Raw genomic sequence first — 26,981 nt, forward strand, 5'->3', positions numbered from 1 at the left:
TCCAGATCACCAACAACCTGTCCTGGTCCCCCCATGCCGACATTATAGTTAAGAAAGCCCACCAACACCTCTACTTTCTCAGAAGACTAAGGAAATTTGGCATGTCACCTACGACTCTCACCAACGTTACAGAAGTATTTTTCTGGTTGTATTGCGGCTTGGTTTGGCTCCTGCTCTGCCCAAGACCGCAAGGAACTACAACAGGTCATGAATGTAGCCAACATTTATTGCCCATTCCTAGTTATCCGAAGACAGTTGAGAGTCAACCACATTGCTGTGATTCTGGAGTCACAGGTAGGCCAGACCGGGTGAGGGTGGCAGATTTCCTGTGAATTCCCCTGTGAACATCTGGGGCTTTCACCCCTTTTACAGATAGAGCCCGTCAACCTTTGGGAAACATGCCATGGTCTTTGTTTTTCTACTTATAGTTTACTGCCCCATCTGAGTATTTTGTGCCCTCTCTACTATCCTCCCGGTTGGGGAGATGTAAATAAAGTTAGCTCAATCATGGCTGCCTGCAACTGAGAATGGGTTGGTCTTAGTCAGTGCATTACTCACTAGAATGGTGGTGACGAGACTAGGATGAAATTTTCTTTTACATTTCAGTTGAGATATTAAGGATTGAAGAACATTGTGATGCATTTTTGGAACTCCTAATGTTGATGCGGAGGAAATGTCAGCAATTTTCAAGATTGCTCTGTGTGCACATCGTGTTCAGGTACACAGTGAATCCGCTCAGTGTGTGATTGAAGAAAATGGCACCTAAGGCGTATGTGGGGACATTTGGGGAATTCAACCCTCGCACAGACGGCTGTTGTAGCTTGGAACAAAGCTAACAAATTTGGCTGAATAGGAGATGAGGATTATGTAAGTATTTTCCTTACCATGATGGGGATGCACTTGAGGTGGTGTTTAACCAATATTACCCCCGGAATCCCAGCACTATGGACTACTTGGAAATTAATGAGATTCTGCACTCATACTATGGTACGGCTAAGAAAGAAATTTCACTGAGAGTTGTATTTTGCAAAAGGAAGCAAGACTGTTGCAGATTACATCCTCAGATTAAAGACACTCTCTTGTCAATGTGGGCATGGCCCAAACTTGGAGATCAAGATCTGCACTCGTCAGTGAACAAGAAAACAGCACATGGACGATGAGAATAATAGGGCTGAAGGGAAAATTCCAGTGCCACAGTAAGAATGCAAGTCAGAGACTCACAACTTAGCTCCAGCTGTTGATACAACTGCAGCTGTGTTTGGTGGGAGAGGACAAAGAGTCTCCATGTCGCATTACCTTTACGCAAAACCAGTGTGAAACCGATGAGCTATTGCAATAACAATATTCCAGTGTTAGTTTTAGTTATGGTTAGAGTGGAATACAATGATGCACCCCTTGACTTGCCATTGGTAGTAACAGGAGGGAACAAAGTCTCCCTGATGGGAAGATATTGGCTGAAGAAAATTTGGTTAAACTGGGTCAAGCTATTACACAGTAAGAAGTTTAACAACACCAGGTTAAAGTCCAACAGGTTTATTTGGTAGCAAAAGCCACACACTGTGGCTTTTGCTATCAAATAAACCTGTTGGACTTTAACCTGGTGTTGTTAAACTTCTTACTGTGTTTACCCCAGTCCAGCGCCGGCATCTCCACATCAAGCTATTACAGTCAGGATCAAATAAGAAAAGATCTGACATTGAAAAAGTGCTAAGAGAGCACAAAGTGGCCTTTGGCAAGGAGGATCAAGTGATAAAATTATGTATTACAAGGTCAAAGTCAAGATAAAGGAAAATATACAGCCAACATTTTGTAAGACTAGGTACAGACTTACGTACCGTCAGAAGCAGTAAGTAAAGGGTTGAATAGATTAGACAGTACAGGGGCAATGAAGAAAGTGAATGAGCCATACCCATTGTGGTCATTCAAAACACAGATGAGTCCATTCGAATTCATGGAGATTATTATCAAATGGTAAATAAAGTGATCGAGAATGATAATTACCCACTGCCACCCAGTGAAGAATTGTTTTCTAATATAGTCAACAGAAAGGTGTTCAGTAATATAGAGTTGTCAAATGCATATTTGCAACTAATTAAATAGCAAGAGCAAGGACCTGCTTGCCATTCAAAACATTGGACCAGTATTCGGGGTGTGGACTGTATTTGGGGTGTGGACTGCTGCCACTGTGTTCTAAAGTGTCATGGATCAGATACAAACTGGGATGAAGGAATGTGCTCCTTTTTCGATGACACTCTAATTTGAAGCAAGACAAAGAAAGAGCACACTATAAGCTTGAACAAAGTTGTAGACTGACTTCAGGAGTATGGCTTCAAAGCCTAAAAGCACGAGTGTTGCTTCGTGGTGTCAAGTGTAACTTATTTGGGTCACCAAATAGATGGGGAAGGTATCCAGCAAAGGAGAAGATTGAAGGGATTTTGCAATCAAATAGACCAGAGAACAAAGAAAAATGAGAACATTCATCGGACTGTTGTGTATTATTCTAAGTTCATTCTAACTTAACTAATACATTCACTCCACTATACATACTCCTCAAATTTGGAATAGATTGGGAGTGATCTGTGGAGTGTCAGAAAGCATTTGAAGAAGTGAAGAAAGTACTGACTAGTGTAGTGATGTTGTTTTGACCCATTGCGTGCGATACCTCACTGCTGGGGCTTGGTGTGATGTTATCTTTCATAATGGAAGACGGTCTGAGAAGTCTACAGCATTTGCTTCACATATCTTAGCAAAGTCAGAGCAAAATTACTCATAAGTTGAGCAAGAGGGCTTAGCAATGCTACAAATTTCACAAGTACCTGTGCAATGGAAAGTCAACTTTGTTTTTTAGCTTACCACCAATTCCTAATGACCATGTTTGGTTCAAAGAATGAAGAGCCATGCCGAGCTGCAGCACAGCTTCAGAGATGGCCATTCATTTTGCTGGCCCAGAGTACAATATTAAATATTGCAGGTCAGCAGATCATGTAAATGTGGGATGTTCTTTCAAGATTTCCTGTGAAGGCTGATTCATTTCTAGTCGCTCAGTTACTTACTGAATGACTTCACAGACACAAATGACATGCCAGTGTCTGCCAGAAAAATGAGTGAAGAAATTCACAGCAACTTGACGCTTAGGAAAGGGCTGAATTATGTTTTGAATGGCTGGCCGAAAAAGAGTGATGATGAGAAATTTCAGAAGTATTTCACACATAGATTGAACTGAGCGTCGATCATGTCTGTCTCCTATATGGCCTAAGAGTCAGTATTTTGCCATGGTTTAGGGATTGTTAGAGGAACTTCAACAAGAGCATGTAGGTATAGTATGTATGAACGCAGTAGCAAAAAGCTATTTTTGGTGTCCAAAAGTAGTTGGAGGTATTGAAGGGTTGGTTAAAATGTGGTGATGGGTGTCTCAGAATGAGAAATGATGCAACCAAGATTCCTGTCATTCCATGGTCAAAAACAAGAAAACTGTGGGAACGAGTACATTTCCTTTTCTTTGAAAATGAAGGGAAAGAACACGTTGGGGGCGATTCTCCCATTCCGCTCCACTGATTTGCCAAATTACAACAATTTCCGCTGGATTGAAGTCTCCGGGCCCGCTATCCCCTCCCTCCTGCCGGGAGTATTTCACTCCAGCAGGGATTACTATAGCTCCCCACTTGCGGGGAGCTAGCTGGAGTGAAGGGGGGGCAATCGGGCCCCCCCAAGGGTCAGGCAATGGGGGGGTGCCCCCTGGGCATGAGCACCTTGGCAGTGCCAGCCTCAGCCCCATGGCACTGCCCAAGAGGCAAAGTGCCCTGCTCAGGGGACACCTTGGTACTGTTCATCAGGCATGGGGCAGTGCCAAGGGAGTGGGGCCTAATGGGGGCAGGGCTCTGCTGCCACTCTGAAGTTGGGATCAGTGGGAGAGGGGGCAGGGAGGCTAGGGATTGGGGCTGGCCATTGGCTGGAGGGGGGTGGGGGGTACCTGCTGGGGAGTTGGGGACTGCGGGCGACGGGAGATCGGGGCTGCGGGGGTCGAGGCTGGGTCTGGACATGCTGTGGGGACCAGTGAACAGGCCATTTTGGAGGGGCGGGGGAGAGCTGGTGATGTGGGGATCGCGGGGCTGGCCATCGATCGAGCTGGCCAGCAATTGGGAGGTCGGTAGACAGGGACCACTGTGCATGCGCCAATCTCAGCACTGACAGATTGGCGCATGCGCAGTGGCCCATTCAGCACTATGCTGCCGGCCTCTTCCGCCCCCTGATTTTTAACAGGATTTATGCTGGTGCATTCAGCAGTGCACAGAATGTGGGAGCTTCTTCTCTGGACTCCCACTGAAGACAACAGCGTGATTTACTCCAGTTTTCTTTTTCTTGGGAGAATCGCCCCCGTTGTTTTGTCTGATGGCTGTAGGAAGTGGATAAATGTTGAATTTGTGCTTAACACCAGAACTCAGAATTACTGCGGTTTTGAGAAGTTGGTTTGCAATCTATGGGTTGCCAGAGATGTTGGTGTTAGATAATGGCCCACAGTTTACGTTAGAAGAGTTTGAAATATTTCTGACTAAGAATGGAGCCGGATGTACTTGAATATCACCATTTTTAAAATATTCTTTCACAGGATGTGGGTGCCGCTCGCCAGGCCAGCATTTATTGCCCACCCCTAATTGCCTTTGAGAAGGTACTGGTGAGTCATACCACTCAGCATCGAAAGATGAGTAGAGATCGCGAAGAGGTCTTTGCAGAAGTATTTGTTCAGTGATAAGCTCGGAAATAATTTCCACATTTCTCTTTGACAGAGAAACAATTTTCTGTTCTCTTACAGAATAATCCCACAGTTTACAACAGGTTGCTCACCTTATGAATTAGTGGTTGAACCTGCTCCTAGGACAAGGTTTAGTTTGCTTAAGCCTAACGGCAATACCAAAGGAAGAGAAAAGGGCGACAAAGTGAACATGAGTCATGAGTTGATAGATGTGGTGTGATTCTTAGAACGTTCAGTACTCATCAGAAGGACATGGTAAAAAACATGGGCACAGTGGCATAGTGGTTAGCACTGCTGCCTCACAGCGCCAGGGACTCTGTGTGGAGTTTGCACGTTCTCCCCGTGTCTGCGTGGGTTTCCTCCGGGTGCTCCTGTTTCCTCCCACAGTCTGAATGACATGCTGGTTAGGTGCATTGGCCATGCTAAATTCTCTCTCAGTGTACCTGAACAGGTGCCGGAATGTGGCGACTAGGGGATTTTCACAGTAACTTCATTGCAGTGTAATAAACAAAAAAAAAACACCGAGGTGATCAAGAGAAGTATGTGATTGGAATTGATGAGAGACTCCAGTCAGTGTCATGTCGATCATTTGCTTGAAAGAGAAAATCTGACAATGGGGGAGCAAGGGAAATCTCCTATAATTCAAATTCCTCTTGCAGCCCAAAGTGGAAATCAGAAAGGTCAAAATAAAGCTGGAAATTTGCCAGTGTTGCAGAATCCAACTGTGGAGTAATGTGAATCATTGTCTTTGATTAAGACGAATCAGTCAATGCTCCAGGTCCAACCATTAAATGAAGTTGGTAGTCAAAGTTCAGGTCAAATCTGAACTTTGACTACCAACTTCATTTAATGCAGGGTCCATTCATTTCTTAGAATAGACGTAGGCAGCACTTGGTACAATTTTAAAAATGGTTTTCTTGACTAAAACTTAAAATTAAAACTACAGAAATGAAAAAGCAAGAGAAAAGTTGGGGATTAGCTTCACAGCCAGGCCCTATCCTGATCTTGAATACTCACTGAATTCAAAACCAAGACTGAACACTGAACTCAAAAACACACTAAAATGCACAATATATGTTATTGAAATTGCTGGAACAAAATACGTCCCTAAACAATTGGCAGCTGTAGGCCGTGAAAGCTTCTGTTTTGGCTTATGAGAAAGCCTTGCTTGCAGGATTAATATCAAAGAATGCAGTCAACTTTCCAAGCTCATCCCAGCATTCTCAGCTGAGTTTTAAAATGTGGCTAAGTTAGCTTTAAAGCTAACTTAGTTAGTTACATGGGCAGAAATATCTTAAAATTAAGTCTTTTAACTGAAGCAAACCATACAAAGGATCCCACACACGGTCAGAGCTGTTGAGAGAACAGTCAAGCTAATGGAAATGGAAGGGGATATGCAGAAAGAAAGCGAAAGAAGCTCGGTATGTTAATTGGAAGGATGCAAGAAGGAAGAAAAAAAAGTTGTTATTTTCATTATTTCTTGTCAAATGATGATATTTTTGTTAAACACACTGGGCCCGATTTTACCATTGCGTTGCACCCGCTTTCGGGTGCGAAAACTTGGTAAAGTCGGGCATGAGGCGAATAGCGTGATCCACGCCCGCTTCCACGCCGATTCCCCCTTTACCAAGGCCCAAAAATGGACGCGATTGGGACCGTGCCTGAAACGGGCGCAATGTCAACTTAAATGCATTTGCATGCATTTAAACTGACTTAATGGGCTGGACGCCCAAAATTACCAGCATTTCCTCTTTTACCATCGCATTCGCCCGTCCAGATTCGGCGTGAAACAGACACGCTCGACAAAGGTCTGTTTTGGGCGCTCCAGCTTCTGAAGAGGTAAGTTCAGGGCTTCTAGCGGCTCTCTGACACAGATCGGTGGTGGGGGAGGAGGGGGGGTGGTGGTGGAGGGAGGCGGGTCGGATCATTCTCTAGTCGAGGAGGAGGAGGAGGGAGGCCAGATCATTCTCTGGTGGGGTGTGAGGAGGAGGGAGGCCAGATGGTTCTCTGGTTGGGTGGGGGAAGGAGCAGGGAGGCCAGATCATTCTCTGGTGGTGGTGGTGGGGGGGGGGGGCGCGAGGAGGAAGGCCAGATGGTTCTCTGGTGGGGGGAGGGCAGGGGCAGGGGGGTCCACTGCCACTCTGCGGGCGATCAGTGGGGGGAAGTGGGGGAGGGGGTCGCGATCGGTCTGGGTAGCTGGGGGGGGGGGTGGATAAAGGAGATGGTTATGTTGTGGGAGTGGGACAATGTCTGTGGGGGCCATTGCTCCCGGGCTGCTTTGTCCGCTTTTTACGGCCCGGGAGTGATGTGGCAGGGAGGTGTTTTTCAATTCTTTTTTTTCCGCGCATGCGCAGTTCAAAGCTCCGACCGGCGAAGCAGCGTTTCGGGTACGATAAGCCCCACCCACAGCGCGATTCAAACTCATGATTTTTTTTTCAGGCTGAGTGCGTATGGGGGCGCCAGAGAACAGCTTTCCAAGTTGGAACTGAATCACGCCCAGATTCAGCACTTAGAATGAAAATGGTAAAATCGCCCCCATACTGGTGTTAAGGAAATCATACAAATTATTAACAAAGTGTCGGTCAGATTTTTGTTCCTTGTGGTTACAGTAAAAACAAATATGCAACACAATCTGTTAAATTTTCATGTATCGCTGATATTAGTTCAGTCATTCTAGGAACATATGTTCAGGTACTATTTTACATTTCAACATGTAAGTTTTTATTCAGTGGGGAAGGAGTGTAGCACTTTGTAAGATTTGAGAATTTTGTTATATTGCCCTCTCTACTGCCTTCTCTGTTCGGGAGGTGTAAATAAAGTTAGTTCAATAATGGCTGCCTGCAGCTGAGGGTCTGTTCATCCTGGTCAGTGCAATACACAATACTGTTTTAGTCCAGCCAGATCTGTGCCTGAGCAATGTTTAGTCACTCATCAATACTGTTGGAGCAATGAGGCTCACTTACATTTCACCATCACCATGTAGACGTCAATGGTACAGATTGGAGGTTGTGGCAGACGTTCTCCTTTTTCCAAGATGTCTGGAATTTCCCGTGCTGGGATCCCGTCATACGGTTTCCCACCAAAAGTCATCAATTCCCAAATAGTGACGCCTGTGAGAAATAAACCAATATAAAATTCACTAGCCACCCACATCATGACTGAACCAGAAAATAGATTCTGAAAGGGCCGGGGAAATCTGTGAATTGGAAAGACCCCTGTCCCCTTCTTGCACGTTGCTGACCCCTGCCCCAAACATGCAGTGGCTACGGTCGCGAACCTACCATAGCTCCACACGTCACTTTGATGGGTGAACTTCCGATAGTGAATACATTCCAAAGCCATCCACTTAATCGGCATCTGCAAGAACATGGCAAAGAGTATTAATGAAATGTTCCCAACTGTTCCAATGTAATAAACATACAGAAATTATTGGATGCTATATCTCATTAGAACATTTATCCCAACTCGATTCTCCTCCCAATTTTCTCTTTTTCATTCCTCTCTTGAGTCATCGTGACGTGATAATGGACGTTTAATAAAGTATATGTGATCCTGGGCTTTATAAATGTGAATCATACAAAAGAAAGAAAGGAATAGTGAACTTCTATACCACTGGAGAATAGTGTCCAACTTTGGATGACACACTTTTGGAATATGTTTTTATTTATTGGATATGAGTGTTGCTGGCTGGGGCAGCATTTATTGCCCTTGAGCTGAGTGACATGTTAGGCCATTTTAAAGTCAACCACATTGCTGTAGATAGAGGGAAATTGTTCCCATTGGCAGAAGGGTCGAGAACGAGAGGACACCAATTGAAAGTAATGGCCAGCTAAGAATGACAGATGGTTTACTTCCCTAAAGAGGAAAGTGAGTTTTTACGACAATGGTTTCAAGATCATCATTAGATTTTTAATTCCAGAGACTTACTGAGTTCAAATTTCCCAATCCGCCACTGTGGGATTCGAACCTGGGTCCCTAGAGATTTCTAGCCCAGTGACAATACCACTATGTCATCACGTCCCTAGGTTTTAGAGATTTGCAGAAAAGATTCACAAGAGTGAATCCAGGGATGAGGAACTTCAGTTACATGGATAGATTGGAGAAGCTGGGTATGTTTGGCTTGGAGAAGAGAAAGTTGAAAGGAGATTTGATAGAAGTATTCAAAATCACGAGGGGTCGAGACAGAGTAGATAGAGGGAAATTGTTCCCATTGGCAGAAGGGTCGAGAACCAGAGGACACCAATTGAAAGCAATGGCCAAACAAACTAACGATGACAAGAGGAATATATTTTTTACACAGCTGTATTTCGGATGCACCATCTGAAAGTCTGGTGGAGCCTTTCAGTTGAGGTTTTCAAAAGAGAATTGGATTATGATATGAAGAAAAGGCAATTTGATTGGCTTTGGGGCAAAGGCAGGAATTTGAATTGAAGTGGGTTACTCTTGCAGAGAGCCAGCACAAATATGACTGGTCAAACAACCTCTTTATTAGGTGCAGCCACAGTTGCCTTCTGCTACATTCATCCAGATGGCCATCTTTCATGACTAAACATGATGGTGAGCAGCAGCAAGTTATTCAGCCACTGAATTTCAATCCTTTCCTCACTGGACAATCAGCCTTACAACAGCACTTCCAGCAGTGGGTGAGGGTCACGGCAAACAGGGCATGGAGCAGGAGTCCAGATTGATTTTCTTTGCCTTCACCAAGGAGACTGTACTTTCCACACTGCAGTCAGTACATCCTTGTATGGCAGAGTGAATTGCTCGACAAAGACGCTGAACTGTTAGACATGTTGGGGAGAGAGGGAGGGAAAGGACTCTCCTCAGCGAATATTTTCTTGGCAGCCTAAATGCAGGAAAGGGACAGCTTTATTTTGATGATTTACTTAACACAAGGAACCAGAGATAAACAGAAGATGCATTTCCATTCTTCCAGGATTTACTGAATACCTCAAAATGTCTTGTTCAAATTGCTTAGTTCCATTGGCCAGTTGGAGGAATGTCAAGAAATATGTCCCAGATTGCAAGTCTACCCCTGTTTCCTCATGTTGACGTATTCCCATAGTCCAATTCCTAGACTTCCATGGACTAGCTTGCTGCTGCCATAAATTCGAGCTGTGCCATGAATCTGAGAAGCTTTGAGATCGCTCCATTCCTGCAGTGCTCGGGGTGAATCTTTTAACTGTTGAACTTAGGGCTGGTGTACCTTGAGAAATGCCATTTGCAGGGTGGCCAGCATCAAGTACAGTTGGCAAATGTGCCATCGTTGCTCAACTCAATGAGAAAGGGTGCAGAGGAGATTTACAAGGATGTTGCCTGGATTGGGTGGCATGCCTTATGAGGATAGGTTGAGGGAGCTCGGTCTTTTCTCCTTCGAGAGACGAAGGATGAGAGGTGACCTGATAGAGGTTTACAAGATGTTGAGAGGTATAGATCGGGTGGATTCTCAGAGGCTTTTTCCCAGGGCTGAAATGGTTGCTACAAGAGGACACAGGTTTAAGGTGCTGGGGGGTAGGTACAGCGGAGATGTCAGGGGTAAGTTTTTCACTCAGAGGGTGGTGGGTGAGTGGAATCGGCTGCCATCAGTGGTGGTGGGGGCAAACTCGATAGGGTCTTTTAAGAGACTTCTGGATGAGTACATGGGACTTAATAGGATTGAGGGTTATAGGTAAGTCTATTTATAAGCCGAGGTAGGTAGGGACACGGTTGGCGCAACTTGTGGGCCGAAGGGCCTGTTTGTGCTATAGTTTTTCTATGTTCTATGTTCTAACTGAGTTGGCAGTAGTTTCAATGAAACATCCTGATATCCTGGAGTGCTTACAAAGCAGGCATCTAATGAAGACTTTGGGATCAATTCAGGAACCATGAGAGGAAACAAACTGTATGACCACAGTATCTGTTGTGGCTCAGTCGGCAACATTCTCCTCTCTTAGGTGGAAGGTTGTTGGTTCAAGACTCCAGAGACTGATACCAAGGGAGTGCTGTACTGTTGGTGATGCTGTCTGGTGTCACTATTTTGAAGCAGGGGAGTCCACCCTGAAACCATGACCAATATTTACTTATTTACATCATTAGAAAAATGATGCTCTGGTCATTATTTAATTGCTGTTTGTGGGCAAATTGGCTGCCACAGATCGATGTCCATGCTGGTTCCTTTCAGGAAGAAGCAGCCTGTTTGCTGTTCCTACCTTGTCTGGCCTAGATATGACACTAGTCTCACCCTAAATTCTCAGAGCAACCAGGGCAACACCCAAAGAGCAAATAAAATCATTGAGAGACAGGAATCTAATGAAGATCATTCAGGCATGGCCGATGGGCATGGTGGAGGATGGGAGCAGTTCAGGCAAGAAGACGCTGGAATAATCAGGCCTAATCATGTTCAACTGTGGAGAGGCTGAGTGGAATAAAGGACTTGCTCTCAGTCAATACCTCTTTGCCTCTGGGCCAGAGAGTAATGGGTTGAAGCCACACAGCAGACCAAGCCATCCAGCCTGACAATCCGATGCATTACTGAGGGAGTGCTGTGCCTTCCTTTAGATGAGAAATCAGGCTGAAGACTTACGTAATGTTCAGGTGCTTGGCAATTTTGAAAACAAAATGGAAAGCAGTGAGTTTTCAAGGCATCCGAGCCAGCCATTCAAAACTGAGATTGACAGCTTTTTGTTAGTTTAGGATATGAAGGCAAATGGTAGCAAGGTGAGTAAATAGAGTTGAGATATACGTCAGCCTTGATCTAATTGACTGGCTGAACAGGCTGGAGGTGTTGAATGGCCTCCTCCTGTTTTTATCTTCCACCCCTTTTTAATTAAGGGCATACCAAACAGGATAATTGCTGTCTGTGGGACGTGGCTGGCATGGAATTTATAAGAATATAAGAAATCCAAGCAGACCGAGGCAATGCATCCTCGAGCCTGTTCCACCATTCAGTAAGATCACTGCTGAACTTCTACCTCAAAAACAGGATTTAAATGTGATAAAACAGGATTTGAATGTGATAAAACATCAGATATTAAGCACTATATGATATTTTGATAAGTGGGGCTTATTGTGAGACAGGTTATGAACAGCTGAGTTCGGAGTTTAACAGCTAAAACAGCCCACATTTTCAAGCTGACTTTAATAGCATTTTACAGCACTGTTAAGGGCCATTTAATCCAACTGGTCCACGTTGGCGTTTATGCTCCACAAGAGCCACTTTCCATCCTATTTCGTCTCACCCTTCCATTCGGTCCTTCTCTACCTTTCACCTAGCTTCCGCTGAAAATGCATCTGAGAAAAAGCTGGCGCAATACTTCTGAGGTTTCCAAATCAGCTGAAGTCCCAGCTGCTTGTGAGGACATTGAGTTGGTGAAAGGCGGAACATTGTGATGGTCTTTAGAATTGAGAGCGGTAATTCCTTTCAGAATGACACCAAAACCATTCTATTCAGCAGCGTGGCGAGATATTAGAAAGCTCCTGGTAACTGTGTAATCACCCGCTCTGCATGTTCCTGTCTGTAATCAGCGGCTGGATTGCCCAGTGAGAATGATCACATAAATTCCTATAAAGGCTTTGATTCACTTGGCTGCTGAAAATTATCACTTAAATATACACATATATACATATATATTCCAACAAATATGCTTCCTCTAGAAATCCAGTGAATTTGAATATGATTTCCCCTTAATGCAGAGAATAATGGGCGCCAGGGAGTGATTATAAAACGGCAATGTCATTGAACAGTTGAGATTATCTAGAAGAGTAAATTTTGAGCATCACATGAGCCTGAAATGGCATTAGAGCCTCAAAATCATTGGAAGATATGACTTATTTTTTACGATTATATATATCGCTTCAGTTTCATCTGCTTTTATTATTCTGTTTATGTGGAGACACCAGCTGTCAGTACAGATGGTTAAACTACCAGCCCACTCCCTGTTCCTGATGTCTGGCCATGTCCAGACACGAGGAGGAACAATTGTGACTTCATTCGTTTGTCTTTATTGGGAACTAATGTCTGGTAGATTACTGGTGAATGCTATGCCAAATGCCTATTGTAAACGGGGAATGGAAGAGTCTCCCCAGTATGGCACATTAGGCATGTATACCAGACCATTGCTGCTCCAAGACCTGGGCTCTGGTGAGATAGTTGACCTCAGCGAGGGCAGTGACATCACATTGTAATTGGCCTCAGTACACTAGACTAGTACAGCGTTGTCCAATAGTAATCACTGACTAGCTGCAAATGTGGCTATAGTGCCACCGAATTAGCTCCAGGCACTAATCTTAGTAGAAAATCTCTTACTAGGGTGGCACAGTGGTTAGCACTGCTGTCTCACAGCGCCACAGACCTGGGTTCGATTCCCGCTTTGGGACACTGTCTGTGTGGAGTTCGCACATTCTCCTCGTATCTGCGTGGGTTTCCTCGGGGTACTCCGGTTTCCTCCCACAGTCCAAAGATGCACGGGTTAGGTTGATTGGCCATGGTAAATTGCCCCTTAGTATCAGGGGAGCTAGCAGGGTAAATGCGTGGGCTACGGGGATAGGGGCTGGGTGGGATTGCGGTCGGCGCAGACTCAATGGGCCAAATGGCCTCCTTCTGTACTGTAGGGATCCTATGATTCTACTAATACAATGCAGGTACTTTATATGTGTGTGCTTATTTAACAAACAATTATGACCATTCGATAACTAAGAAAATAAAGTATACACAATGATGGAAAACTTCCACACTCTAGTTTGTCTCTTACAATTTTACCAATACACAAAAAGTTAAAGCTCAAATATATCTGCCGTGTAAATGAGTATTAATATCACATGCCAAATGATTGCCTGTTGCTATTTTTTTGTTTTCTAATGAGACATATAATTAACTACATCTGGTTCCCAATTAGCCACATGTAGTTAGTGGCTAACTATTGGATAACACCAGTGGGAGGGAGGATATTGCCGGAATGTCTTCCCATTAGCGGGAGCTTACTGTGAGCAGATTGGTGGCTGCATTTCTTACATCATAACAGTGAGGCACTCTGGGAGGTCCTGCGATCAGGAGAGATGATATATATAAATGCAAGTCTTTTTTTTTGCTGAAGGGTATCTGGAGACAGCCACAAACATACTTGCAATTATTTTACTTTCCTAAATTATTAACTCGTTAACTAATAAATAAATAACTAAAGTTTGACGGACCTGGCAGAAAAGTTGCTGTGCTGCAACTGCTACATGTAGGAGTTTGTGGAAAGCACTGTGGTCTGAGGCAATCAGATCTGCATTAAGTGTTGAGCTGGAGTCCGAGCTGCGGACATTGAGGGGAATCAGGGAAGAGGAAAGATACCTGGACACTTTAGTCCAGGCAGCAGTCACACCATCTTAGGTTATGTAGAACTTTAGAGTTGGCCAATGGTCAAGGATAGGAGGGTCTAACTGCGAGTCAGATATGTATAGTGATGAGAAGCCTTGGCATTTGACTTTGACTAACAGGTAGCAGGTACTTACTACTGGTATGGATGTAGACAAAAACTACAGGTGAATGATCAGAGCACCCATAGTGCAGGAACACAATAAAGTGAGGGGAGTGAAAAGCAATGTGTGATAGGGAACAGTATAGTCAAAGGAATAAATACTATTCTCTACAGCTGATACTGGGAGTTCCAAAGGATGTAATGTCTTCCCAATGCCAGAGTTAAAGACATCTCCTCATAGCCAGAGATGCAGGGATCCCGTTTCATTGGTCATGCAAGAAACCAATGACACAATAGAATCATAGAATCAAAAAATCCCTACAGTACAGAAGGAGGCTATTCAGCCCATCGAGTCTGTATCAAGCTCAATCCCACCCAGACCCTATGCCCTGCACGTTTACCCTGCTAATATCCCTGACACTAGGCTCAATTTAGCATGGCCAATCAACCTAACCTGCACATCTTCGGACTGCGGAAGGAAACCGGAGCACCCGGAGGAAACCCACATAGACGCATGGAGAAAGTGCAAACTCCAGTGACCCGAGGTTGGAATTGAACACGAGACGCTGGCCCTGTGAGGCAGCTGTGCTAACCACTGAGTGACCGTGCCGCCTTAGGAACTCGGTATGAAGTCCTGCTGAGAGGGTTTGAGGAGGCAGGGTCCAAATTAAAATGCAGAACTTCAAAATAATAATCTCGGGATTGCTATCTGAGCCACATATCAATTGGCATAGGGTCAAACAGATTAGAGAATTAAAAATGTGGCCCAAAGGGTGGTATAGGAAGAAGGAGTTTTGAATCATGTGCATCAGTGAATAAGATCCATACAAAAATAGTAGTAAAAAATAAAGCTCATTATCTGAAATTCATCATAAGAAGGTGAACAAATGGCACGAATAGAGATAAATGCTCTGGACTTAACCGCCATTACAACAATATGCTTAGAAGGTAACCAAGGTTCGGAAATAAATATTCCAGGGTATTCAGCATGCGGAAAGACTTACAGAATGGAAAAAGTTGGAATGGTAGCCTGGATAATAAAGGATGACATACAAAAATGGAGTGAGAAAGGAAGTTGGCTCAGAAACTAAGGAAGTGGAATTAGGATGGGTGGAGATCAAGAATAACCAAGATCATTAACCATTACTGGGAGTACTTTATAGGCTCCGTATCTAATCTGAAATTACTTATTAAGCCTGCCTCATTGAACAATATCAGATCTAAAATAATTTTAACCCTGGCTGGTCCCACAACATATTCTTCCAAGAATCTGTCGCTAAAGCATCCTGGGAATAGTCTATAGGCTCCCTAACAGTCATTACACCGATGGATTGCGTTATAAGGAGCAAATACTTGGTGTTTGTAACAATTTCAATGTAATAATCATGGAGGACTTTAATCTTCATATGGGCTGGACAAATCAAATTAGCAAAGGTAGTCTGGAAGTTAAGTTTGTAGAATGCTTTAGCGACAGTTTCTTGGAAGAATATGTCGTGGGACCAGCTACGGTTAAAATTATTTTAGATCTGGCATTGTGCAATGAGGCAGGCTTAATAAGCAATTTCAGATTAGAAGACCTGCTGGGAAAAGAAATGACCCAATACAACTGAATTCCATATTAAGTTTAACAGCAACAGTCTCAAGTCTCAAACAAGAATCATAGACTTAAACTAAGCCAATTACATAGGTATAAAGTGAGATCTGACTAAGGTTGACTGGGTAAATAGGCCAAAAATTATGGCAGCATATAAATAGTGGGAAACATCTAACGATGTTTCAACAACAATACATTCCATTAAACAAAAAAACAAAAAATCAGGAAGAAAGATCCATCCATGGCTTACTTGGAGGTTAAGGATAATATTAGATTAAAAGGCGAGGCTTATAATGTTGCAAAAGATAGTAATGTGTCCCAGAAACCAGCTTCTCAAGGGCAATTAGGGATGGGCAATAAATGCTGGCCTAGCCAGCGATGCCCACATTGTGCAAATGATTTTGTAAAAAGGCAACATCAAACTACTGCAGTACTTTGCCAAGCATAATCATGGACCAACATAAATCAAATGAAAGTCCGTAGTTGCCAAGCCTTAGTGCATGGTCCCTGAAGAGAGAAGAGAATTTACAAAAATAAAAAGGTGAGGAAGTAGCTAAAGTAAACATGGTCCCTTAGAGGCAGAGACAGAAGACATTATTATGGGCAATGAGGACATGACAGAGACAGTGAATAAATATTTTTCATCTATCTTTACAGTAGAAGACACAAAGTGCACATCAGAAACAGGGTAACCAAAGGGATAATATGAATTGGTGTCAGCAGAGAAAAACTATTTTAAAAAACTTCATAGAATCATAGAAACCCTACAGTGCAGAAAGAGGCCATCTGGCCCATCGAGTCTGCACCGACCACAATCCCACCCAGGCCCTACTCCCATATCCCTACATATTTACCCGCTAATCCCTCTAATCTACGCATCCCTAAGGGCAATTTTAGCATAGCCAATCAACCTAACAAGAAACTTAAGGGAATAAAAGCCATCAAATCCTTTGACTCTTTCATCCCAGGGCTGTTATAATAAAAGGAGCTACAGTGGCAAAGAGTGGAATTCTCCAGCCCCTTCCCACTGGCGGGATCTTCTGGTCCCACTGATGTCGACCTCACAGTGGTTTCCAGGGGGGGTGGCTGGGGGTGGGGCCAATATCAGCCATTGAGAAAATGCTGGGATCTATCATTAGAGAAGTCTTAAAAATGCTCTCAGGAAGTCATAGCATGCTCAGACAGAATCAACATGGTTTTACAAAAGAGAATTCAACGTTTCACAAATTGATTTGAGTTTTTGATGATGTAACCAGTGGGGTGGACAAAGTAGAACCAGTGGATTATGCCACTGGTGTATATTAGCCATGGACACAGGTGAATCTTAAGAGTTGCCCATTTTGAAATCTGACAGCCTCCCTGATGGAACGGAGCATTCAGTAAGCAAAATGGCCAATTAAAATGAAACAGCCCACAAACCCCCTTCCCTCAGCAATGCTGGATGCCAGAAACTCTCATACATCCCTTACACTGAGCAATAGTTAGCCACAAGTCATGGAAAATATGTCATAAATTATTTCTTTTTAAATACAATTTCTGATATACTTATATTTTGCCCCATATAACCCCAATGAGTCAATATAACCCCAATGAGCCAATGTAGCCACGGTTGTAATGTAGAAAACACAGTAGCCAATTTGCACACAGCAAGGTCCCACAAACAGCAATGTGAGAAAGGCCAGATAATCTGTTTTCGTGTGATATTGGTTGTTGGGTAAACATTGGCCAGAACATGAGGGAAAACCATTCTACTCTTCTTCCAAACAGTTCAGTGGTGTCATTTAAGTCTACCTGAAAGGACAGATGGGGCCTTCATTTAATATCCCAACTGCGATATGCAGCATTAAAGAGTGCTGCATTCAAGAGGTGGCCTAGATTTTGCGCTCTTGTCTGGAGTGAGACCTGAACCTTCTGACTCAGAGACAGGAGTGCTGTCCATTGAGTCACAACTGACTCTTGTGATGTAGTGTTTAACCTGCGCTAATAATTGAGTGTATTATTACTGGCTGACGTGCCCTCCTACACCACTACCTTCAATGGTCAGTGTTCAAATGGATGTAAGTAAGGAGATCATTGTAGGAAATCAACTGTATGAGCTAAAATAAAACACATGTCTTGAAAGATTCATGAATGGGGTAGTACTAACTTTCTTTATGGAAGGATGCAAGGAGAGGTGATTTACAGATTTGGCATATGCCCTTGTCAAGAGGCATTGACAAAGACCATAGAGAGGAAGGGGAAAAAAACAAGGGATTGAATTATCCTGGGACATTACATTAGAGTTGACTTGAAGGCTGACAGCTGCCTTTAATACAGTGCAAGAGTGCGTGTTTCTGACATGAGGAATAAGAGGTATAATCAGGGGTAACAAGGACAACTTGCATTGATATTGCACCTTTAATGTAGCATAGGCTCCCACAGTGCCTGACTTCAAAATTTGGTGCGGAGATATTGGAAAAGGTGACCAAATGCTTGGTGGAGGAAATAGGTTTTAAGCAGAAGGGGAGAGCAGTAAAGAGGTGGGGTCGTTTCGGAAGAAATTTCAGAGCTTAGGGTCTAGATGGCGGAAGGTCAATGGTGGGTCAAGGAAAGTGGGGATTGCAAAAGGGACTACAATTGGAGGAATGCAGAAATCTCGGAGATGCAGCTGGAAACAGCTTGAGGGGGAGACACAAATGTGACGCAGAAGAATCACTTTCTGACATGGGGAGATTTATTCTAATGGCCATGCCTCGTGAAATTATAAAACTGTTGTTCTGAAGACTCTTACTTAAAATTGAGAACTGAGGAGAGTCTATACACTTCAGCAGAGAAAGTCTCCCCCCTATTGTGCAGTAAAAAATATTATAGCTTCAGAATGGCACCAGGGCCTCCCTCACAATGGGGGGACCTTTGAGATAAATAACTGAGGAGTCATGTGAGAATTTAAATAATCCTTCACTATAATGAGAGCCTCAGTCAGCAACAAAAGAAACACAAAAAGTTCAGTTGCTTGCTATAATTTCATTGAAGGTGATCTTTGCAAATGAAGTAAAGTTTGCCCAATTCGAGATAAAGGCTGACCAAGCACTGTCAACCTCCTATATATTTATGCGTTAATACATGGCATTTGGGAGGGCCATTATTTCCCACAACCAACAATCCTTACTCAAATGAGACACACACAACACATTACCAGAAAGTAGCATGGGCAAAGATCAGAATGAGATAATAAATATGTAAATGAGTTGCTCGCAGATACGGAGTTGAAACTCTCATTTAGCAGCACTGCACATCATGAAAAGGAAATCAAGCCATTGGAGAAAGTGCAAAGAAGATTTACAAGAAGGAGACCGAAACAGAGAAGTTATAACTAACCGGACACTGTGAACAGGCTGGGCAGCTTTGCCCTTGAAAAAACTCAAAAAGAGAAGGCTGAGAGATGTCCTGAAAGAAGGTTTTAAAATTATAAAAGGCTTTGATTGGACAGCTGCAGATAAAATGTTTGCGGAGGGGTTGGGGACGGAAGTCCAAAACTAGGGGGGTCATAAACCTAAGACAGTCATTAAAAATCCAAAAAGGAACTCAGGAGAAATGTCTTTATCCAGAGTATGATGAGAATATGGAGCGCACTGCCACAAGGACAAGTGACGTAATTGACATTTAAGGTAAAACTAGATAAGCAAATGAGAGAGAAAGAAATACAAGGAGCATGCAGATTACATTAGATAAAGAGGGAAGGGAACATAAACACTGACATCCGAATGACCTGTCTCAATGCTACGTCTCTGCCATTCCACAAAAGCTAATGATTTCACCAACCTTTCCTCCATCTGCATTGTATTCTTTCTCATCCACATCCAGCAGTCTCGCCAAGCCAAAATCAGTGATCTTAATGTGATTCGGTGACTTTACCAGCACGTTCCTTGCTGCCAAGTCTCGATGAACCAGTCGTCTCTCCTCCAGGTACATCATTCCCTGCCATTCAGAAATTGATCTTTTAATGTCCTCACTTTAACAAGAAAGGCAACCATAACATTTACAGAAATAAACAGTGTCTAAATATATTGCAGCAAGGTTTCAATTCTAGTTAGCATTGTTCTCAATCATTCCAGTGATTTAGGGAATTTCTTGATAGGCACAGCTTCAGACACATCCCCCTCTGAAAAACTCATTGATCCGAAGCTTGCTGCTGGCAAAGGTTCAGCAACATGAGATTTGAACTTCTGTTCAATCTGAAATAGACCCCGCTTGCCCTGATCATCTATGAACAAAACAATAGGCTCCCTTCTAACATGGAAAGTTGCACAGGCACTGCCCCTTTAAGTCTTGACTTGATTCATCTGAGGCACGTGATCATTATTTTTCCATCCTATCCCACCCAGCGTTCTTCAGCTCTTTGATGGACAAAACAATGAACATTCGCACTTCCACTGATAAAACTCCAAGCGCACTGGGCCAGAGAAAGTTAAGAAGCAGCCCAAATGTGAAAGCTGGTCGCAGGTCAAGGACTGAAAACACCCACACTGCACCTCAAGCATTAGTTCTCACTTATCACCAAGTGGAAATAAATTATGTGAAAGTACTGAAGGTGGGGGAGGATGGGTAGCTGGAATTGGTGACACTCACGTGTTATTAGGGCGGCACGGTAGCACAGTGGTTAGCACTGCTGCTTCACAGCTCCAGGGCCCCGGGTTCGATTCCCGGCTCGGGTCACTGTCTGTGTGGAGTTTGCACATTCTCCCCGTGTCTGCGTGGGTTTCCTCCGGGTGCTCCGGTTTCCTCCCACAGTCCAAAGATGTGCGGGTTAGGTTGATTGGCCAGGTTAAAAATTGCCCCTTAGAGTCCTGGGATGTGTAGGTTAGAGGGATTAGCGGGTAGATATGTGGGGGTAGGGCCTGGGTGGGATTGTGGTCGGTGCAGACTCGATGGGCCGAATGGCCTCTTTCTGCACTGTGGGGTTTCTATGATTATGGCATCTTGGAATCTGCCTAAAAGTGTCATTAAGGAATTCCCTGGAGTTTGTCCTAAGTTGGTCCCAGAATCTTGTTACCTCTTCTGGGAGACTGGAATTCTTGAAAAATGTGTCGCAAACAAGGTAGCATTTATTGATCATATACAGCAAGCATCCCTAGCTGCCCTTGAACAGCTGCTAGTACACAACATATTTTTTGTTTTGAAGGGCGTGCGCAATTTGTTTAACACCTTTAAATTTTCTTACCCAGCAACAAGGGGTCACGACCTACATCAGAACTTTGAGGTTGCTGTACCTCAACCAAGTAGCTCAGAGAGACCATTGGTGATGGCCCTCCTTCTTGAACTACTGTGAAGTGAAGGTACTTTCACACTGACCTGAGGTAGCGGGTCCCAAGATTTTGACAATGAAGGAACAGCCATATATTTTCAGAATGGTGTTTTACTTGAAGGGCAGCTTTGGGATGATCATGTTTCCACCTGCTGCTCTTGTCTTTCTAGGTGGTAAAGTCTTTGGTTTGGGAGGTGCTGTTGCTGAAGCCTTGGTGAGTTGCTGCAGTGCATGTTTATAAGAACATGGGAACAACACTAGCCGTGGCTCTTCTTGATCTTTACTCGATCTACCTGCCTTGGTTCCGTCGCCCTTAATAAAAATCTAGCAACTCCAGATCTTAAATTTTCAACTGACCCCCAACCTCAGAAGCTTCATGAGGGAAACAGCTCCAGATTTCCCTACCCTTTGTGTCAAGAGTTGCTTCCCGACCGCTTAATGTTCTAGTTTCATTTTTAAGGTTATGCCCCCTTGTTCTAGATTCTCCCACCAGAGGACATAGGCCAGATTTTACAGTCCCCCTCCCCCCCCCGCCAGACGCAGCTTGCCCACTGCGGGACTGGAAGATCTTGCCGGCGGGAAGAGCCGGAAAACCCCACCCATAATTTCTCTTTATCTTATCGAATCGAATCCTTTGATTATCTTAAATATCTCAGTTAGATCACCCTTAAAATAAATACAAGCTTTGTCTTTGCAACCTTTCCTCTCAATTTAACTCTTTTAGCCTTGGTAGTACACACTACAAACACAATGGTGGAGTGGCCGGTATGAATGGGACTGCCTGGATCAAACCGATAATCATTGCTGTCCGCTTTCATTTGTCCAAATAGTAATGGAAATGGATATTTCCAGGGCTTTGTTTTGACAGCAAATTGGATCACAGATGTGGCAACACACTTGGGGGCTCATTTTCACCATTACTGCCTGGGAGATTATCTGGCAGACCATATCAATCAGCTACAGTGTAACAGAAAGAGGCACATTCCAAGATCCATTAAACCCATACACACTGGAGGTTTCGCAACTTGAAACAAATAAATGCCTCAGGTGACGATAATCTTGGTTCCGTCAAGATTGAAAGCAAAACTATAATAAATCAACAAAGTGACATTTTACAAAGAAGACATGCTCCGTAATGGGTAAAACAGAGAGAAGCATGAGTATCATAATCACCTCAAGCATATGAAGTTCAGGCAAAACATTGGGTCATAAATCTTTGATCACTCAGTGTACAGGGGTGAGCCTGACAAAGAAACACTTGCATTTACATGGCACCTTTCACGACCTCAGGGAATCCCAATGCACTTTGCAGCCAATGCACTTTCAAAGTGAGGTAACCGTGGCAATGCAGTTACAGTGGCAGCCAATTTATGCACAGCGAGATCCCACAAACAGCAGTGAGATGATGAGCAAGCAATCTTTTTAGTGACATTGGGAATAAACATTTGCCAGGACAAATCCTGGTTGTTCTTCGAAATGTGCGCCGTGGGATCTTTTATGTCCACCTGCGAAGGCAGACAGGTCCTCAGTTCAACATCTGAAAGAAGCATAGTTTTCTCAAAGTGGGTCACCTCGGTTCACAGGAAACCATGGGCTCAAGTGGGTCTGAGATGTGAGCTTGTGAAAAAGGCAATGCTGCGTTTTACTCGTCACCACTTCCCATGTAATGTTTGTACATAAGTGACTATCTATGTTGACAGAATAAGGCTCAAGTCAGAGACTGTCTGTGTTGAAGAGTGGAAGTTTCCAACTTGTAGGCTATGAAAATCTGGAGACCATCAGGTGACTTCCTCCCTTGGAGTTCCAGCCAAGGAAGGGTGGAAAGATGAACTGAATCACCTTCAAGCCATAATAAACTGGATGATGGGCCATTGAATTATCAACTTAGGACAGAAACAGAAGAGTCTTGAACCAACAGTCAAACCTTGTAGCTTCTAAAGTGGGTGCTTTTCAGGTTATGAACAGAAGGTCCAGTCCTGAAAAGAGGATACCTGCATAATTAAATTGTGCACTCAAGCTCCAAGCTGTCAGAGAAAGGTCGCAAAGGAAATCGTGCCATATTTTGGCCTCCATCTGTATTAGCAGGTCCTGCCTGTATGGTCTGTTTCAAAGCTCAGCTCCAGTAGCCCGTAAAATGCAAATAGAAACATTTCCCCCAGACTGACAGAATGTTGAAGGCACCTTCCAAATCTCTCGATTCCTGCAGCAGAAACTTGACAGTCATTTGTTCTGGACCAATGCTATGAGAATCTGTTGACATCAGAGCCTAAACCACACTGTGCTTGTATCCAGGGTTGAGCATGAGTCACTATATTCATGTAAAATATCACTGCGGTGCTATTGGATCAATCTGATTGACTAGCATGCATTTGCACCTCAAAGTGCAGAGATTTTCTCTCTTAAGATCAGTCTCTTATAAAAGATCAGAGCACTGTAGCTGAATTTTTAACTGAGATTTTGACTGCAATTGCATAACTAGAAGACGAGAGTGTAAAATGAAGCCTTGTCCAGAATGAGAAATTGGAAGAATCTTTCTTACAAAACTAAAAATTAGAACAGTTATATTTCCACAGGGTAGTAGTGGACTCTTATATAGACCCTCAACAGAATTAACTAATGCTGAGGCACAAAGGAGAGGAGGTTTTTTCCCATTTCCGTCTGCTGAATATTTAGTGTCGTAAGGCTTGGTTTTATGCTGCACTGTCAGCAGATTTAAAGGCAGGAAGGGGCATGTCAAGTCCAGTATTTGGCCTTCCCGCTGCCTCCCCAACCATCCCTGACCTGGAAATTTTATGGGGGAGGGCGGGGATGGAGGTGGAGGGGGTGGGGAGGGTGGTGCTGTGGACTGGAGATACATTGGGTGGCCCACTTGCCTTGGGCCTACTGAGGCTCTTAAGTGGCCATTTAGCGGCCATTTAGAGGTCACTTCAAGGTCTTAAAGAACAAAGAAAGAACAAAGAAAATTACAGCACAGCGAGATCCCACAAACAGCAGTGAGATGATGAGCAAGCAATCTTTTTAGTGACATTGCACCAACCATGCTGAACTAAAACCCCTTCCCCTTCCAAGGACCATATCCTTCCATTCCCATCCTATTCATGTATTTGTCAAGACACCCCTTAAAAGTTACTATTGTATCTGCTTCCACTACCTTCCCCAGCAGCAAGCTCCAGGCACCCACCATCCTCTGTGTAAAAAACTTGCCTTGTACATCTCCTTTAAACCTTGCCCCTCGCACCTTAAACCTATGGCCCCTAGTAATTGACTCTTCCACCCTGGGAAAAAGTTTCTGACTATCCACTCTGTCCATGTCCCTCATAATCTTGTAGACTTCTATCAGGTCGTCCCTCAACCTCCGTCGGTCCAGTGAGAACAAACCAAGTTTCTCCAACCTCTCCTCATTGCTAATGTCCTCCATACCAGGCAACATCCTGTCTCATCTCGCATGACTGATATTTTACCCGTGCCATGAGTGACCCCCCCCCCCCCCCCCCACCACCCCCACACCCACCGCCAATGCAGGATGTCCGGCATGTTTAGTTGGTCAATCAGATTGGCAGGCAGCTCTCGGAGGCAGGGCGCCTGACTGAGAACAAGATGGAAGTCTCGCCTTAAAGTAATGAATGCTGCTCCCAGCATTGAATTGCTGCGGGACAGCCTCTGGGATTGTGACTGGGTCGACCACACTCAATCCCGACATTCTAACTGGCAAGGTGGGGACTGTGGTACCCATACAATCCAACCCATTGACTTCAATAAAACCGAATCCAATCAGTGAGCATAGCAGGCTGTGAACACACAAATGGTGCCACATAACTTCTTTTTGCATCAATATGGTTAAGAACAGTTTGGTAGAGTCAAATAAAGACACAGAAGCCCTGATTATACCAGCACACCCATCCCAATTTCAGGGCAGGTGGAGCTCGCCTCCCCTTTATTTTTGAAAACATAGAGTCATAGAGGTTTACAGCATGGAAACAGGCCATTCGGCCCAACTTGTTCATGTCGCTCTTTTTTTTTAAACCCCTAAGCTAATCCCAATTGCCTGCATTTGGCCCATATCCCTCTAGACCCATCTTACCCATATAACGATCTAAATGCTTTTTAAAAGACAAAATTGTACTGGCCTCTACTACTACCTCTGGCAGCTTGTTTCAGACACTCACCACCCTCTGTGTGAAAAAATTGCCCCTCTGGACACTTTTGTATCTCTCCCCTCTCACCTTAAACCTATGCCCTCTAGTTTTAGACTCCCCTACCTTTGGGAAAAGATATTGACTATCTAGCTGATCTGTGCCCCTCATTATATTATAGACCTCTTCAGATCACCCCTCAGCCTTCTAAGCTCCAGAGATAAAAGTCCCAGTCTATCCAGCCTCTCCTTATAACTCAAACTATCAAGTCTCGGTAGCATCCTAGTAAATCTTTTCTGCACTCTTTCTAGTTTAATAATATCCTTTCTATAATAGGGTGACCAGAACTGTACACAGTATTCCAAGTGTGGCCTTACCAATGTCTTGTACAACTTCAACAAGACATCCCAACTCCTGTATTCAATGTTCTGACCAATGAAACCAAGCATGCTGAATGCCTTCTTCACCACTCTGTCCACCTGTTATTCCACTTTCAAGGAGCTATGAGCATGTATCTCGAGATCTCTTTGTTCTGCAACTCTCCCCAACGCCCTACCAGTAACTGAGTAAGTCGTGCCCTGGTTCAATCTATCAAAATGCATCACCTCACATTTACCTAAATTAAACTCCATCTGCCATTCATCAGCCCACTGACCCAATTGATCAAGATCCCGTTGCAATCGGAGATAACTTTCTTCACTATCCACTGCGCCACCAATCTTGGTGTCATCTGCAAACTTACTAACCATGCCTCCTATATTCTCATCCAATCATTAATATAAATGACAAATAACAGTCGACCCAACACTGATCCCTGAGGCACACCACTGGTCACAGACCTCCAGTTTGAAAAACAACCCTCTACAGCAACCCTCTGGCTTCTGTCAAGAAGCCATTTTTGTATCCATTTAGCTACCTTACCCTGGATCCCGTGAGATTTAACCTTATGCAACAACCTACCATGCGGTACCTTGTTAAAGGCTTTGCTAAAGTCCATGTAGATAACATCAAATGCACTGCCCTCATCTACCTTCTTGGTTATCCCTTCAAAAAACTCAATCAAATTTGTGAGACATGATTTTCCACTCACAAAGCCATGCTGACTGTCTGTAATCAGTCCTTGCGTCTCTAAATGCCTGTAGATCCTGTCTCTCAGAATACCTTCCGACAACTTACCCATCACAGATGTGAGGCTCACTGGCCTGTAGTTCCCAGGCTTTTCCCTGCAGACCTTTTTAAACAAAGGCACAACATTTGCCACCCTCCAATCTTCAGGCACCTCACCCGTGACTATCGATGATTCAAATATCTCGGCTCGGGGACCCGCAATTTCCTCCCCAGCCTCCCACAATATCCTGGGATACACTTCATCAGGTCCTGGGGATTTATCTACCTTGATGCGCTTTAAGACTTCCAGTACCTCTTTCTCTGTAATATGTACACTCCTCAAGACATCACTATTTATTTCCCCAAGTTCCCTAACATCCATGCTTTTCTCAACAGTAAATACTGATGAGAAATATTCATTTAGGATCTCACCCATCTCTTGTGGATCCCCACATAGATGACCTTGTTGATCCTTAAGAGGCCCTACTCTCCCCTTGTTACTCTTTTGCTCTTTATGTATTTGTAGAAGCTCTTTGGATTCTCCTTCTCCTTATCTGCCAAAACAATCTCGTGTCCCCTTTTTGCCCTCCTGATTTCTCTCTTAACTCTACTCCTATACCCCTTATACTCTTGAAGGGATTCACTTGATCCCAGCTGCCTAAGCCTGTATTGT

General features: G+C 43.9%; 1 protein-coding gene across 5 annotated transcripts in view; it reads right to left on the reverse strand.

The window, feature by feature from the left end:
• LOC144503876 (receptor tyrosine-protein kinase erbB-4-like) overlaps positions 1–26,981 on the reverse strand; it is a 1,146,325-nt gene that overhangs the window by 112,765 nt on the left and 1,006,579 nt on the right. For all 5 annotated transcript variants that reach the window (XM_078228891.1, XM_078228890.1, XM_078228889.1 and 2 more), the window contains exons 21-23: positions 19,586–19,741; positions 8,032–8,107; positions 7,714–7,860 (exon numbers count right to left, since the gene is read on the reverse strand). In XM_078228891.1, the coding sequence (XP_078085017.1) occupies positions 7,714–7,860; positions 8,032–8,107; positions 19,586–19,741 (379 nt within the window). The remainder of the gene's footprint in view (positions 1–7,713; positions 7,861–8,031; positions 8,108–19,585; positions 19,742–26,981) is intronic.

Source organism: Mustelus asterias, chromosome 14, assembly GCF_964213995.1.
Source record: "Mustelus asterias chromosome 14, sMusAst1.hap1.1, whole genome shotgun sequence".
Lineage (NCBI taxonomy): Eukaryota > Metazoa > Chordata > Chondrichthyes > Carcharhiniformes > Triakidae > Mustelus > Mustelus asterias.